This window comes from Hylobates moloch, unplaced genomic scaffold, assembly GCF_009828535.3.
Source record: "Hylobates moloch isolate HMO894 unplaced genomic scaffold, HMol_V3 SCAFFOLD_17, whole genome shotgun sequence".
NCBI lineage: Eukaryota > Metazoa > Chordata > Mammalia > Primates > Hylobatidae > Hylobates > Hylobates moloch.
The window spans coordinates 48673310-48690298 of NW_026652292.1; the positions used below are offsets into that span (position 1 = coordinate 48673310).

Genomic DNA, 16989 nt, shown 5'->3' on the forward strand with positions numbered 1-16989 from the left:
CTACATATTCATGTATTCCTTTGCCTCAGCAGTTCTGAAAGAGTAGTCTGTAGACCCTGGAAATACCCAAGACCTTTTTGTCATCCACAAACAGTGGTACCACTGTGCTAGTAGTCATTATATTCTTCACGGTCATGCACTAGGTTTCATTTAAGAATGCGCATGAAGACACCATAAAACTAATGCTTTTATTAAAACTTGAACCATCTTAATAATATTCTGTATTTGACAAAATGGGAAGTATTAACATACATATAAAGCAGTTCTGCATACCAAAGTGCAGTGATTTTCCCAAGGAATGGTGCCTTCTGGATTGAACCAGAGGCTGCAGAATCTTGCACGGGTAAAAGATCCATTCAAAGTGCAAAGTAGGCTGGGCATGGTGGCTCACACCTGTAATCCCAGCACTTTGGGAGCCCAGTGCAGGTGGATCACATGAGGTCAGGAGTTTGAGACCAGCCTGGCCAACATGGCAAAACTCCGTCTCTACTAAGAATACAAAAATTAGCCAAGTGTGGTGGCGCATGCCTGTAGTCCCAGCTACTCAGGAGGCTGAGGCAGGAAAATCGCTTGAACCTAGGAGGTGGAGGTTGCAGTGAGCCAAGATCATGCCATGGCACTCTAGCCTGGGCAACAGAGCAAGACTCCATCTCAAAAAAAAAAAAAAAAAAAAAAATATGCAAAGTAGACTGATGGATTTTAATGCAATATAGTACAGAAAGTTCATTGATATAGTTTCAGATTCCACACTGGCAACCAACCTTTGAGAAACTATCTCTACCACTTTGAGAAACTACTTGTTGGCCAGGCTTAGTAGCTCGCACCTGTAATCCTAGCACTTTGGGAGCCCGAGGTGGGTGGACCACTTGAGGTCAGGAGTTCGAGACCAGCCTGGCCAACATGGTGAAACCCCATCTCTACTAAAAATACAAAAATTAGCTGGGCATTGTGACGTGCACTTGTAACCCCAACTACTCAAGAGGCTGAAGCAGGAGAATTGCTTGAACCCAGGAGGAGGAGGTTGCAGTGAGCTGAGGTCACATGACTGCACTCCAGCCTGGATGACAGAGTGAGACTCCATCTCAAAAAAAAAAAAAAAAAAAAAAAAAAAACAAAAGAGAGAGGGGGGAGGGAGGCTACTTGTTGAGTTTTGATGTAGTATCAAAGACAATCCACAACTATTGGAAAAGATTATTAAAATGCTCTTCTTCTTTGTAACTCCATATCACTGTGCAGCTGGATTTCCCTTTTATGTTTCAACCAAAACATGAGAATCCAGCTGCTTTCTATTAAGCTGGAAATAAGAGATTGTGAAAACCCAAACAATACCAATTTTCTCACTTATTTTTTTGTTTGCTTTGGAAAATGCTTTTCAGAAAACCTGTCATTTATATTACCATGTGTTAGGTTTTATATTTATGATAATCAATACATAATTTTAAATTTTCTGTTTTAATTTCTAATTTGGTAAATATTGATAGACATAAACCACATAAAAACTTTTTGAGACCCTCAATAATTTTTTAGTGTAAAGGGATCCATAGACCAGGAAGTATGAGAATGAGTGATTTACCCAAATTATTCAAATGCTGAACATGCCTTGCACCTGATACTGCTTGGTGTTTTACATACAGAACTTCATAGTCACTTCAAAACCCTCTCAGGTTAAATAGCTTCACTACTTTTAGCTAAACTGAGTTCCATAGGGATTGATTATAAATAACCCAAAATGACACAACTGTTAATAGTAATAGAACTAAGCTTCAGTGTCTCCAAAGCTCACCAGTACCACTCTCTGTTTCATCCCATACTTTATTCTAATATAGTTTGCCCTTATATATTTGACTCTGAATAAATGTTCAATATGTGCATACGTCGTTGTATTATACATACCATGGATTTTTAATTTTTCAATGGTATCAATGATTTAATTATTCAGCTCTTATTTCCACTTGATTTGATCAGTACTAGAAATTTTTGTGCATCAGCTACCACTTCCTTCATCTAAAGCCACATTTAAAGGTGGCCAGGTGCAGTGGCTCACTCCTGTAATCCCAGCACTTTGGGAGGCCAAAGCCAGCAGATCACGTGAGGCCAGGAGTTCGAGACCAGCCTGGTCAACATGGTGAAACCCTGTCTCTACTAAAAATAACAAAATTAGCTGGGCATGGGGGCGCACACCTATAATCCCAGCTACTCCAGAGGCTGAGGCATGATAATTACTTGAACCTGGGAGCGGAGGTTGCAGTGAGCCAAGATCACGCCACTGCACTCCAACCTGGGTGACAAAGTAAAACCGTCTAAAAAAAATAAATAAATAGAAATAAAGCCACGTTTGTTAGTCATTGCTAGAATAACAAAATACTTTAAAATATGCCCCTATATTCAGCCAGACCCTCAAAGAGCCACATGCCTGAAACCACGCTGGTGTTCCCTGACCCTCTGTGAGTTGCTTTTATGAATCCCTTTTGGCCCAATCCAACAACTTTATTGAGAGATAGCAAGAAGATTCCCTATGACTCTCATCCATATTACAGAGTTCTTTATTATGATCCAGAATACCCTTTCCGGCTTTGTTTGAACAATTTGTTGGATTTTTTTTTTTAATCTTGTGGACTCTGAAAATTCATTAACAAGTCAGATTTCCTTCTTCAATGTTGGCTTTTGTGGCCTATCTTTACAGCAGCTTTGTTAGCACTCTTTCTTAGAGTGTTTGGGTTTGTTTGTTTTTTTTTAATTAACCTCATTTCTGGCTCCACTGTGTATCCCTTGATTTCCCTTCCTTCGTTCCAACTTTCTGAATATCTTTGAAAAGATTCTGAAAGAATCTCATTTTCCTTTCTAACAGGCCTCTCTCCTCTTCGTACAGGTACTGCATTTGGAAATGGGAAAACCTCGGATTATCTGCTACTGGGAAACTTTGTGTACACTGTGAGTGCAGGATGTTGGTCTCGTTTGCATATAAAATCAAAACCTTTCATCTGTGCTCATTTTATTTTTAAATTTAAATATGATATGTGTGTTCTGGATTTCAGGGTTGTTTACAGTTCCCTTTAAAAATTAAATAAGACCCAGGGCTTATAACGGGGTCTTATTTCATTTTTATCAAATAATGAAATAAAACAACTGAATGATAGGAAATCAATACCATTAAGTAGCAGAAGGATTGAGGTTTTGACCAATCTGGGGGGTCTTCTTTCTCTTGGCATCAACCCACCAAAGTAGTAAAAGACAAGCAAAAAGTATGTTTGCAGGGGCTGGTGGCTCCTTCTCATATAACACAAATGTGAAAGCAGAGCAGTGGGTAGAAATAAATCAGAGTGTATGTCATGGATGTCTCCCGGGGACACTTTACAGTATCCAGGTCTCAGGAGAGTATTTTTCTTTAATTTATTTCAAAACTGTATCTCTTCTCTCTTTTTTTTTTTTTTTTTTTTTTTTGAGAGGGCGTTTCACTCTTGTCACCCAGGCTGGAGTGCAGTGGCATGACCTCGGCTCACTGAAGCCTCTACCTCCCAGGTTCATGTGATTCTCCTGCCCCAGCCTCCTGTGTACCTGGGATTACAGGCGCGTGCTATCACGCTCAGCTAAGTTTTGTATTTTTAGTAGAGACAAGGTTTCACCATGTTGGCCAGGCTGGTCTCAAACTCCTTACCTCAGGTGATCTGCCCACCTCAGCCTCCCAAAGTGCTGGGATTATAGGCATGAGCCACCACACCTGGCCTGTATCTCTTCTTTTAGAATTTTTGGATCACATAAATTAACTTTTGCATTTAGTAAGTTTTATTTTAACAAATAACCTAAATTGCCGTTAGCTATCCTGCTGAGAAAGCTCAACTGTTCTTACAGTAATCTGACTTTACAACCACACTGGGAAGTGTCTTATCACATGCTGTGTGGAAACCCTTAATGTGCCTTAAAGTAGAACTGGGCACTTCAAGCATTTATGGATCAAGTGCTAGCAAACATCACTTCCATCACCACAACTATCAAAGGTGCCTAGGGTTTCCTTGACTACTAACAATATTTAAGATTGTATTATTATAAATAAATAATATTCCATGTTAATCACCATTCTGAGTATTTTAGAGTTTTACTCTCAAAAAAAGAAAAAAAAAATCTCTGTAAGATTGGTAAGCTTTATCCGTCCCAGTTTATAAGTATAGGAGTTGAGACACAGAGAGGTGAAGTAACTTGCTTTGTTCATTAACCACAATAGCTAAGTGATAACATCTTGGGCACAGATAGTCTGACTCCATGGCAAGTACACTTCATAATTATGTTATACTGTGGAAAACACAGTGCAATTAATCCAACCCCAGTTTTCTTTTTCAGAATGACTAGCGTAAGCCCCAGCGATGGGTGCATATATCATGGAGAAATGTCTCATATCCTATTCAGCAAGGTTTTAAGTAAAGTTCCAGAGTAAGCATTTAGATTTCTAAATGTCTGGTTATTTTATTCATTAAAATTTGTCTTTAAAATTCAGAAAGTTGGACTTTTAATATGAAAGGAGATTTAAAATAAAGGTAAAGTAAGCTTGAAAACTCAAATTAACCCAGGCATGTGCTATTACTGTTCATGAATTGTACAAAAAGCAGAAAACACATACAAAGGAGCTCGTGGATGGAGGGTCAGGCTGTGCAGGTGAGGGAGAGGCAAGGAAGCTGGAAGTGCAGTGCTGCCCTGGGCACCTCTCACCTATCACAGTCCTGTCGGCTGCCCAGCTAATTCACCTGTCTCTTTGCTGGTTGGACGTACAAAGCAAGCAGCAGTCTCCTAGTCCCATATTTACATTCAGAGATATCTGTTCTTTATAAATCTCTCCGTCATTTGATGAACTTTCATGTTTATGAGATACAATAACATTTTCCCCTTCTGTTTTAGTTTGTGGTGATAACTGTGTGTTTGAAAGCTGGATTGGAGACATCATATTGGACATGGGTAAGTAAATATTTAACCACAACCAAGAAATGTCACATGTACTTGTGCATCATCTCCAGTCTTGGTGGTGGTCTTCACTCTAACTTGATATGTCCTAGGTTGATATGTCCTAGTCCACAGGTTTTCAATTGTGGGGTGTCAGGGGTAGGGGAAGGAGAACTGGAGGTTTTAACTGGGAAATACTGAGTTAAACAAACTTAAACAAGTGCATTACCACAAGACTTCTCAGAGCCTTTAAAGTATTATCATATAGTATGAGTATCCCAGGAAGTGGTGAGACTTTAAACTTATGAACTACAAATCTTTTCTTCGAGGTGTCACTGGACTGGTGTTCTGCAGAAAACCCATTGGAAAGTGATTCTGAAGACTGAAAATATTAATTAAAGATTTGTCCTCAGACATTGATAAATACCTGATCTTGTTCCATTTTAGATACATTAGCTTTGCAGTATACCCCCATCCAGTAGAGACTCCGGAAACAAAAAGAAATTAAAGTTTCATGTCCCTGGGAAAGAGTGCCACAAGGCATTTGGATTTAACAGCCATCAGCATGCATATAATATTCTCACAAGGGTCTGATGTCTTTCGGTGAGAGCATGCAGACCAAGAGTAAGGCAGGCTTCCAAATGTTCAGGGATAAAAAAGGTAAGGGTAAGAAGAGAAAACTACCAAAAAAGCTAGAGGAGGAACAGTTCTAAATTCCAATACCACAAACATTGCAACTGTTATAGAACAGATTAGCACTTAAAGATCCAATTTAAAAACACACACAATTAGGTAGAAACTCTTATAGATAATATTTTTATGGACATAATAAAAAGTTAATAAGGGAATTTGAGAGAGTTTCATTAGTATTTGTGTACTCGGTCTACATAAAACTTTTTTGACTCAGATTTCCTTGCTCTACAGTTCAGCCACATAGCGATATGGGGGAGCATCGCACTCTGGGTGGTGTTTTTTGGAATCTACTCATCTCTGTGGCCTGCCATTCCAATGGCCCCTGATATGTCAGGAGAGGTAATGTGCGCTAATAACTCACAATCCAACAAAACCTTAAAAACTGGTATTTTTTAGCGAACCTTAATCATTTAGCATGTTTTTCCATCTTGTTGATTTATATTAAAATAGTATTTGACCATTTAAAAGCTGTTTTTAAATTCCACAGTTTTGAGTGATTAATCTTGAGAGAATATTTTAAACTTGAACATTTTACTTAAATCTGACTTATCCTTTCATAAACATAGCCAGGACAATAAAATATGGTTGTCGGGAGCTTGAATCTCGTTAAGAATATCCATATAGAAGATGCCATTTTAAAATTACACCATAAAGCCACAAATACATTTTGATTAAAGATTTGGGGAAATGGTGGGTTTCTGTCTTGAGACAGTCTATCATTTCTTCTGTTATCTCTTATTCTAGAGAAAAATCTGCTGTCACTAGATTAAATGCACTTTTTGAGTTGTCCTAATCACATCAGTTTGGTTTTCATTTTGAAAGAATTAGGGCATCTGACATTTCAGCCTTATCATAGTCCATTTTCAATTCTGTCTTTCAGTTTCTTGTTACACGGGTAGGAATTGAGTTATTAGGTGTTCATGGGGGAGTGTCAAAAGATCTCCTTTCCTTCTGAAGAGATTCCAGCAGTAGGAGGGTTTATGATTTCAATTGCAGGAAATTTGACATAAAATGTATAAAAGAAAATGTGGAAAACATTTTGGGATTTCCTGTGACCTCACAGTAACTTGCAAATCAAGGTAATGTGAGCTCCGTGACAGTACATTGTTTTACCGCAGTCACAGGAACCCTTTCCAGTGGTTTTCATGTATTTGTTGCCCGTAAGTACTGCCTGAGTACCTTTCACTTTTGACAGTCTGGTTTATAGATCATTTTCATGAAATTTTATCTGACAGCATCCTGCTTTTTATAAATTAGCAGAATGCAGACACATTTTTAAAATTTTGTGGTTAAATTTATTAGAGAGAGGCATTATATACTATTACAGCAAAACCAGACATATCAAGGAGTATATACTTCCTTCTACAAAAAGTGAAGGTTTCTTTTGAAACATATATTGTGAAAACTAGAAATTTTACAGCATGTATTCTAAGCAGAACAGGGAGAACACTGTGAGTGGGTCTATTCTTTACCTTGGTTTCTGAGTCCTTTTCCTGAACTAAAGGAATACAACTGAAGGAAAAAAAGTATGTGCGTGTGTATATATCTGATGATGACATTTGGAAAATTTAATTCTATTCTTTGTTTTTATTTGATGTGCTCTGTCTCATTGAACCTGCTTTTCCCTTAGGTCGATTTTAACTTGATATCTTTTTCGTTAGACATAAGTCTTTGCCTTCCTTTATCTCATTTCTTAATGTTTATTTTCAAAATGAATAACACAAAAGATTTGAGACCCAGATGGTTTAAGCAAGTATGGCCAATAGGTATGATGACAAGAACTGAGGTTTTGACCACCTACTTCTAGGACAAGTGTGAAGTTTGACTGGCTTTTTGCCAACCAAATATAATTCTACCCTTGCCTGTAGAATTCCCAGTATTACCCAAACACAAAACTTAATATCGTCTCTTGAGAGTCATGGTGATGCTGTGTTTAATTCAAAGTGAAATGAATGTCAGTACTCCATCACATTGCTGTTCACTTCATATACAGTGGGAAGTGCTAACAGAGGTTCTTTTCTTGTTGTTTTATTACTACTGCTACTCTGAATATAGTGTTTAAATAGCTGGTGCTCCACTGAAAATATGAAAATGGATTAATTCAGCTGTAGGGTAGGCTTGACTAGCATGTCCAAAATGTCTGTTTTCTTTATTCAAACAAAAGAAGACTACTTTAAATTTATGTAGCACTTTAGTGCTCCCAAAACATTTTGGTGTGGGTATGGATGTGGGTGTGGTGGGATGTGGGTGTGTGTATGTGTAAATGAGCCTCACAATAATGCCAATATAAGGATATAGTGAGAATGCCACTCAGATTCTCCCAGGTAAAACATCTCCATTTACTGTTTCTTGGGCATTAGGCTAATAAGTCCCAAAAAATGTTGTAGCTGTATTCAATTTCTAACATTTTTATTATAGATATAGAGTCACTAGTTATGTTACATTACAACTCAGTGAATTTCAACAGGAAGTGACTACTTTTAGGTCTATATTTTTCTAATCTTAAAATTCTTATCTCAATCAAGAATATAGCCAAATATATACGTATATATACATACATATATAAATGTGAAAGATTCATGTATGTGCCAATATTTATATCTGTAGGTATATACATAATTGGCCAACTATCTTAAAGCTTATTCAACTGTTAACTTTCATAGCAATATATTATTGTAATATATTGTACATTACGTATATGATCTATTGCATATAGTAATATATTGTAAGTAATGCCAGCATAAGTTAAATGTTAGCATCTGCTGCCTTGACATGTTTTATGATATCCACGTAATGAAACGCGGCCCAGAGCAGCCCCCAGAATTTGAGGCCGTTCTGCAGGATTCCTGATGCAGGGTGTAGGTAATTTCTGTCACCACCACTAACAGGGTCATAAGTATCTAATCCAAAGACCATATCCCCAGGATCCCAGTCCTTTCCTGTGTTGATTTGGCAGCAATTCCTTCCACACTAAATAATTAACTAATTATGTACGTAAGCATGTTTTGGTTGCCCAAAAACTTAGTAAGGGTCTCCAGGATGGTACCTTACAGAGGTGGAGCAGACAGAGAATAGCAGCCCTGTTCTGCTCTGTGCTGGTTCAGGAGGTATTTTGGAGAGTGAGATACTGTGTGGTTCTAAAGGGGCATTGACTGAACAGAGGAGCCCTATAAAAAGGCAACCAAGATCTGGGAAGAATAGCACCAATAATACCTCATGAATATTGAACACTTACTGTATCCCAGGTAGTTCTGTAAGGACTATATATTTTTTTTTTCAATCAATCAATCCAACAGCTATTGAGATTCTTCTGTGTGTCTGATGCTATTCTAGGCACTGTGGATTCAGTCCTGAATGAAACAGACAGAAACCCGTGCCCTCCCATAGCTCACTTTTCTAGTGCAAGGAGGCAGACCGTAAATACAATGAGTAATGAAATATAGACACATTTAAGTGCCTAGAGAAAAGTACAGCAGGCAAGGGGAACCAAGAGCCATATTTTCAGTTGTGTTTCCCATAGAGCCTTGTGGCATTTACTCATGGTCAGATAAAAAAAAAAAAAAAAAAAAAAACTGGAGGAGCTTGAGAGGGAAGTGTCATGACCTGATTTATATTTTCACAGTAGGACTCTGACTGTTGTATTGCAAGCCGCTTAGGAGGCTATTCCAATAAAGCAGATGAGAGATCACAGTGTGTGGGGCCAGGAGGGCAGCAGTGGTAGGAAGTGGTTGGATTCTGAATACAGTTTGAGGGGAGAGCCAACAGGATTGATGGACAGGTTGGATGTGAGGAGACAGAGGAGAAGTCAGGGCAGACTCTGTTGTGTTTGCCGTGAACATCAGGAGAGAGTGCTTGTCGCTAACTCACATGATCCTCACACCAAATGGGTTGCCATAATCACCACTTTACAGATGTGGAGATTGAGGCACAGAGAAGTTAGGAACCTTATCTGATATCACTATCTGACTCATAGTGGAGAGATAAGGTTTCAACTTCGATGTCTGATCCCCAGGTCTGCTACCTTAAACGTTGCCCTGTGCTCCTTCTCTGATAATAGTTGCTAAGAGGAATGTGTGGTATTTGATCTGGAAATTAGAAGTCCGAAGGGCCCCTCAGTCCTCGCAGGTATTTCAGGGATTTGTAAAGGAAAGGAAATCTCTGCATTCTGTTTTCCTGGCAGCACTACCTCCTCCGTGTTCCTTCTCTCTGCCGTTTCCTGTCTGTAGACATTGCAGCGGTCTTGTTCTTCCTCAGTCCTTCTTCCACATCGGTGCCACAGTAACCGTTTCAGAACGCTTAACTCCCTCTTGAGTGATGACTGTGTCTTCATTTCTTTCCTCATTCACTCAGGCCTAATGGTGTGGGGCCCCTAGGGCACCATAAATGAGTGGTAAGTGATTGGCAAATAACATTTTTTGCTTGCTTCCGTGTTTTAGACAAACAAATGTGAAACAGTGGAATAGAGGTTATAGAGAAGCAGCTTTCAGCTCACATAAGTCCATCTTTCCAGCATCTTGTGATTTCCAACACATGAAGATTTTCAGCAGCAGAACAGGATGCTGGTCTCATTTAACTAATCCTTTCCAGGCCAGGCAGATGAGCTCCCAGCCACTGTGATACTTAAGCAGCACTACATTCTATGCCTCTGAGCTTGTCTTCCAGTTCCTAAGAGATTCTCTTGTATGCCTCTCTTTACTGTGTCCACTTCAGAGAACTATCTTAAAAGGGCACAGATATTTTGCTCTAGTTAACAGGATCTCGGGGCGCAAATTATACAAATTCAGCAACTTACAGGTACAGGTTTCATGCTTCTATATTCAGCTTCATGCACATTCACACATAAATCAGGACTTTATAGTCATTTCCAACTTACATTCTTGGGTCATCTTTGCAGCAAAGACAGAGCCATTTCTCTCAATGTGTTGAAAGAAAATCCTTGCTCCCTAAGTTGGGGAGGGAAGGGAACCAACATTTATTATGTACCTACTAAGTTCTCCAGGTGCTATGTTTAATGCCAGATACTCCTTGTTTTCACTAAACTCATGTTGCAAATCTGTGTAGTAAGCAAAGAAATAGCCAGTGACCCAGAGAATTTAACCCAGGTCATTCTTTTTTTTTTTTTTTTTTGAGAAGAAGTCTCTCTCTTTCACCCAAGCTGGAGTGCAGTGGCAAGATCTTGGCTCACTGCAGTCTCCGCCCCCCGGGGTTCACGCCATTCTCCTGCCTCAGCCTCCCGCATAGCTGGGACTACAGGTGGCCGTCACCTCGCCCGGCTAATTTTTTGTATTTTTAGTAGAGACGGGGTTTCACTGTGTTAGCCAGGATGGTCTCGATCTCCTGACCTCATGATCCGCCCGCCTCAGCCTCCCAAAGTGCTGGGATTACAGGCGTGAGCCACTGCACCCGGCCTAACCCAGGTCATTCTTTTCAATCCCATTGGTTTCTGCTAGCATCCTGAGGAATTCAGTACCACCTTTTTGGGGCCCATTGCTGTTCCTTACTCTCAGGTGATAACTCTTTTTGTCTTATAGCCGTCCTCCTTGCATTCAATCCATCTGCCATTTCCCCACTTTTCCCAGGTCCCTGAACAATCTCTATAAGCTAGCCCGATATGAAAGTGCTCCCATCTCTTTAAAAAAGTGCCCAGAGTTATAATTCCCCCTTCTTAACACCCACCTGACTCCCTCAACCCTATTTAGAGAAATTCCATCTCACTTCATATTCTAGCCTCTTGCCTCTTCTTAACAGCAATATTAGCATAAACGATACCCATTTTGTTAAAAAAATTTTAAATAAAAACTATTAAACAGAAAACCCAGTCATCCTACATCATCAGAAAACGAATGGTTGCACTCAGCTATAATAGGGCCCCATTGATGAAGGGCCAGTCACTGTTAGAGGCTCTTTTCATGTGGTCACTCATTTAATGTTCACAGCCACACTGTGAGGTAAATCCTTTTAGACATTTCACAGACACAAAGTGGCTAAATCACTTTCTGAAGGTCAGACAGCTCCAGAGTGTCTGAACTACAGTGTGAACCCAGCCTGATTCTGTCCCCGATGCACCGTGCACACTCCTGTCTGTTCCTTTTCCATTTCTTCTCTCATCTTTTCTTTCTCCTTCCCTGTGGCTTTTCTCCCAGACTTATCAACTTTAATTTAATGTCCTTCTAGCATCAGTGCCACCCATCAAAGTACTTAGTTCCATCTGGTTGATGAACTGACCAGTCGTCATGTGCATATAATATTACTATCTTCAGCTGTCCTTAGCTGCCTTTGTCTCTGCCCAAGGGTTCTTTTCAGAGCATCAAATAGCTTTTCCCCTTTTGCTTCCACTCATTCTGCATGCCTGAAGTGACCAGAAAGCTATTCCTCAAGTATCTCAGAGTTTAGTGCAGACTTTGGTTACTGTAGACCCAGCCAAGAGTTGGTTGTTCTCAGTTGGTGGGCAGGGTGTTCCCATTTGGAAAACATTCCTTCCTATAGTTTTGCACTTTGTTTCCACCTCAGTAATTCTACATCTCTACCCATGATAATGAGTCAAACGATAATGATTAACAAGTGTCCCACAACCATAAATTATTGAAATATTTAACTGTTCAAAAGGAATTACGATATCAGGGGTTAGGGGCAGTGGGGCTAAGGCAGACAATTGGAAAATACAATAATAAGAAATCATTTAGGAAAGGAAAAAGAAACTAGTGTGACGAACTTGGCTGTGACTTTAAATAAGTCGCTGTCTTCCTCTCCTCTCACAAATATGGTTGTGATTTAAGAGGAGAACTTTTTTTCAGACCTGACTTGTGTTTTTTCACACCAGTACAACAATTTATGGGGCAAGGTAGGCCCTGGGGAAAAGTGCTATGTTATATAAACACATGCTGGCCTGCTTTTCCGACTGGTCTAAATGATGTTACTGGGTATTTTTTGAATTTCTAGGAGAAAATAGTTTAGCCAATGATTAATAAACCAGATTAAAAAAATAAAAAACAAGCTACAACAGGGATCATTTCATATCAGGATTAATAACGGAAGCTTAGTATCAGCAAAACTTTTAAATTTATTATGGCATTGCAGACAGGCACGGTAAAGTCCTCCCGAGCACCATCTGTTTTTGCTCTCCCTGGCCTAAGGGATCTATAAAACTACTGAAGGAAATTGAAGTTAAGGAACGAGCATGTGTTTTACAGAATTTCAGATCTCTTGATTGAGGTTTGTAAAGGCTTTCTGAAAAACAATAAAAATCTTTGTTGAACCCTTTGGTGTCACCCCTGTAGGAAAGGTATTAATAAACTACATTAGTGATATGATTTTCCTAAGTTGTGCTGTTGCCTATTTTATCCAACATAATAAATTACTTTTCATATGAGGAATTTCCTGGTTAAAATAGTCTTTATTCATCTATCAGCTTTTAATTACCTCCGTAGCATGTGGTAATTTATTGGTCTTAAGACCAACCCTTGTTGATGAGGTGGGGCAGTGTTATGATATGATGGAGTTTCATCTGAGATTACTGCGTTTAGCCAAGTAGTCTGGAGGGAACAACTATGCAAAATTCTGTCAGATGTTCTTCAGTGAGCCAATGACTGTGAGTCCATCCAGTAAAACCTGCCATTGGTCACAGTCCTCATGCCCCCAACAGTAAATGAGACAGGCAGACCTTCACTGTTCTAAAGGCAGCTGGCCAAGAGCCACTTCTAAGCCCATTTTGTGAAGAGAAGTATATATGGAAATGCTGAGAGGAAAAGGGAGACATGGGTATGACAAACGTAATCGTGAATCAGGACATCTGAACATCTGCATACACTTTACAGTGAGAGCTCTCCTTAGAGCCATTACGAGAACCGGCATTGTGTTTTGTAACCACAGCACCTTTGCCTGCAATATACAGCAAGTGTAGATTGAGCGTCTAATGTGTGCCAGGGCCTGTGTTAGGCACTGGAGGATGCAAGGATGAATGGAATTGGCCTTGTCCTTAAGGATCCCTTTGTTTAATGGTGGGGCATTGATGTCATACACGAGAGAGAGGCCGTGGTGTACCCGTATGCTACAGTGATGAGGAACATGAAAGCTGAACGAAGCCTGCTCCTGGTATGGCACAGCTTTAACTATTTAGCCCTAGAGTCAATTCATTGTCGCATTCATTCGTTCCATAAATATGTGTTGAGGACTTAATTGGTGCCAGGCACTGTTCCTCAATACCAGGTTAATTGGGCAGGATCCCCGTTGCCTAATTGAGGGGGCCAGGGAATGGGAAGGAGAAACAGATACTAAACCAGTTAACAAATGACTAAATGAAGAATAAGTAAAGATAATTTGACAAAGTGATAAGTGATGGGAAGAACACAGAACAGATATGATAGGGGACAGGATTATAATGGGTGTTCCAGGAAGGTCTTTCTGAAGTTGGGACAGTTAAGCTGAAATTCACATGATGCAGGAATACCTGTCACATGAAGAAGAGCATTTCACGCTCAAGGAATAGCAGGTGCCCATTCTCCAAGGCAGCAACGGGATTTTCCATCCAAAGACAAGGCCCGTGACTGCAGCAGAGAGAGCTGGAGAGAGCACTGTGAGGTGGGGTCAGTGAGGTGGGCAGAGGGCAGACTGCCTCTCTGCCCTGCAGGCCCAGCATTCTAGTTTGGGAACCACCACAGCTTTTGTTTGAATGACAGGCCAGAAATATGAAAGAAAGTATGAAAGTCGTTGTGCCATCTGTTTCAATAAAGTTCATAACTGGACATAGTTCTTTTTTTTTTTTTTGAGATGAAGTCTCGCTCTTGTCCCCCAGGCTGGAGTGCAGTGGCGTGATCTCAGCTCACTGCAACCTCCACTTCCTGGGTTCAAACTATTCTCCTGCCTCAGCCTCCTAAGTAGCTGGGATTACAGGTGCCCGCCACCACGCCCGGCCAATTTTTGTATTTTTAGTAGAGATGGGTTTTTGCCGTGTTGGCCAGGCTGGTCTCGAACTCCTGGCCTCAGGTGATTCACCCACCTTGGCCTCCCAAAGTGCTGGGATTACAGGTGTGAGCCACTGCGCCCGGCCAACTGGACGTAATTCTTGCATTCCATGATATGGTAAGGTAAAGGGATCGTCAATGACTGGTGTTAAGCTGCTTTGTTCAAAGTTGTCACTTAAGCTCCCTAGCGTGCATCATCCAAAGCAAGTTGCTTTATGGCATACTTTTCAGCATTTAAAAAAATAACTGTGGATTAAACAAGATAAAAACGTATTTATCTTCCATGTAATAGAAGTCAAGTGGGAGACAGGCAGTCCAGGACTGGTATGGAATCTGCACAGTCGTCAGAGACTAGGTTGCCTTTAACTTACTGTACTGCCAACCTTAGTGTACTTCCTCAGTCTGGAATGGCTGCCTGAGCTCTAGCCATTTTACCAACCTTCCAGCTAGCAAGAGAGGGAAGAAGGAGTAACCCTTTCTATTTGAGGCTCCTTCTTAGACATTACCAATACATTTCTACTTAGATCTCATTGACCGAAAGCTAATCATATAGCCAAAGTAGCTGCAACAAGAGAGCCGGAGGGATGTAGCCTTTGAGCTGGAAGAAAAGGTGTCCAGCCAAGGACCAACGTGATTGCATCTAAAGAAGATAGAGAAAGGAGATAGATTGGATAGAATGAAGGGCAACTAAAAGTCTCAGCCATGTAAGTCAGTTTTTCTGTGTAAGCCATATAACAGCTGTTTTTCTTTAAGTGCTTTTTGAAGTTTTGAGGTTTTTAAAAATTGTTTTCTACAGTCTTGAAATGCAGGTTATTGTGTTTTACAGACTGACTGACTTGTAATCAAACAACTGATGCTTTATGAGATGGCTTTTTAAAGATTTTTTTTAAAAAGCTAAAATGCAGAACCATCACAAAATTATAAAAATCTGTAAGAATAATGTAACAAGTAAATATATTGAACACTGAGATATCATACCCTGTCTCATACAACTTACTTAATAACATCATAGCATTTTAAAATTTTGTTTCTCCTAATGAAAAAAATTTTTTACTAATACTGTCCTCATTTTTCTGTGACTTTTAAGTTTTTAAATAGGACAATAATGAAGATTAAAATAAAACGAATTATGTTTTTAATTATCTTCACTATTCTGGGAACTATATTCCTAGAAAATAGTTTCAGAACTGCACATTTTCTAGTGCTCTTGATGCCTTTTTAGAAAGACTATTTTCTTTTGCATGTTTAGTTCTCAGTATGCATTGATACATAGTCAAAAATTTTTTTGTAAAAATTAACTTCTAATTTATCCAGGTCCCAACTAGCTCTTCCTCCTTTCCCTCTAAACACCTTTTTTAATCGTTTTTTTTTTTTTTATTACTCTTGCCAGAGAACAGAGATGCAAAGTTTCTTTCTCGTATCATATGGCTAGATTGAGTATTGGTTCTTAGGCCCACAAGATAATAACCCCTTTTTCAGCTCCTCATCACCCCAGAGAAATGTCCAAGGGAAAGAAGCACATAAATGCTGTAAGCTGGTATCTAATTCGCATATTTTCTAAGATTTGTGTTTGTTTGTTTGTTTGTTTGGGATAACCCAAGCCAAGAGTTTTCTTTGTCTGTGAGTAATCAAAAGCTGCTGAGAATAATTGTAAACATATTGGGGTTTATCGGAAACACCCTTCTCTTTAGTTATTTTCTGGGTGTTGTGCCCTGTCTAGTTTCATGGAGAAAGTAATCATCCCATGTAAGAGCCCAATTCAGTTCAGTTAAACTGAGATTCATGGAGTGTCTATGTTTCAGGACCTATACTGGGTTCAGTGGATCAAAAGTTTCAAAAAGAGTCCGTTCTGAGGAGCTAGTTTGTCATGGAGTAGTCCCACAGACTATTAGGATGTAAGACGCTAGCTGTTATGCTCACAATGCACAGGGACTAACAGAGAAGAGAGTGCTGGACCCCCAAGCTGTTGTTTGGAAAAGTGTCTTGGTACTACTGTTCCCCAAACTGTCCAGGAAGGTGGGTGTGAAAAGAGTTTTCCAGGTAGACAACAGCCCAAGCAAGGAGCAAGTTTGGTGTTACCAAGGCAGAAAATGGTTGGAGCTAGAACCAGAAAGTTGAGCCAAGACCAGGTCACAAAAAGTTACCTGAATGTCATTAATATCATTACTGTAAGTCATGGCAGACAGCTTTTCATTACAGAACATACAGTATTCCAGAGAGTACCAGAAGCCATAGAATAAAGATTTGAGTCAGAGGAAGTGATAAATGTTATTGATAAACTAGGAAGTCACGTATTTTGACGTGAATATATATACCATATAATTGAAATTTGCAAGAATTTTTTTCAGCTAAAATGAAAGACAGTAAAGTTAGTTCTTAATGATAAGGCCCAGAACAGAGAATTTGG

General features: G+C 39.6%; 1 protein-coding gene across 6 annotated transcripts in view; it reads left to right on the plus strand.

The window, feature by feature from the left end:
• Positions 1 to 16989, plus strand: part of ATP8A1 (ATPase phospholipid transporting 8A1) — a 250631-nt gene that overhangs the window by 209225 nt on the left and 24417 nt on the right. For all 6 annotated transcript variants that reach the window (XM_032135949.2, XM_032135950.2, XM_032135948.2 and 3 more), the window contains 3 exons: positions 2870 to 2931; positions 4888 to 4944; positions 5854 to 5961. In XM_032135949.2, the coding sequence (XP_031991840.1) occupies positions 2870 to 2931; positions 4888 to 4944; positions 5854 to 5961 (227 nt within the window). The remainder of the gene's footprint in view (positions 1 to 2869; positions 2932 to 4887; positions 4945 to 5853; positions 5962 to 16989) is intronic.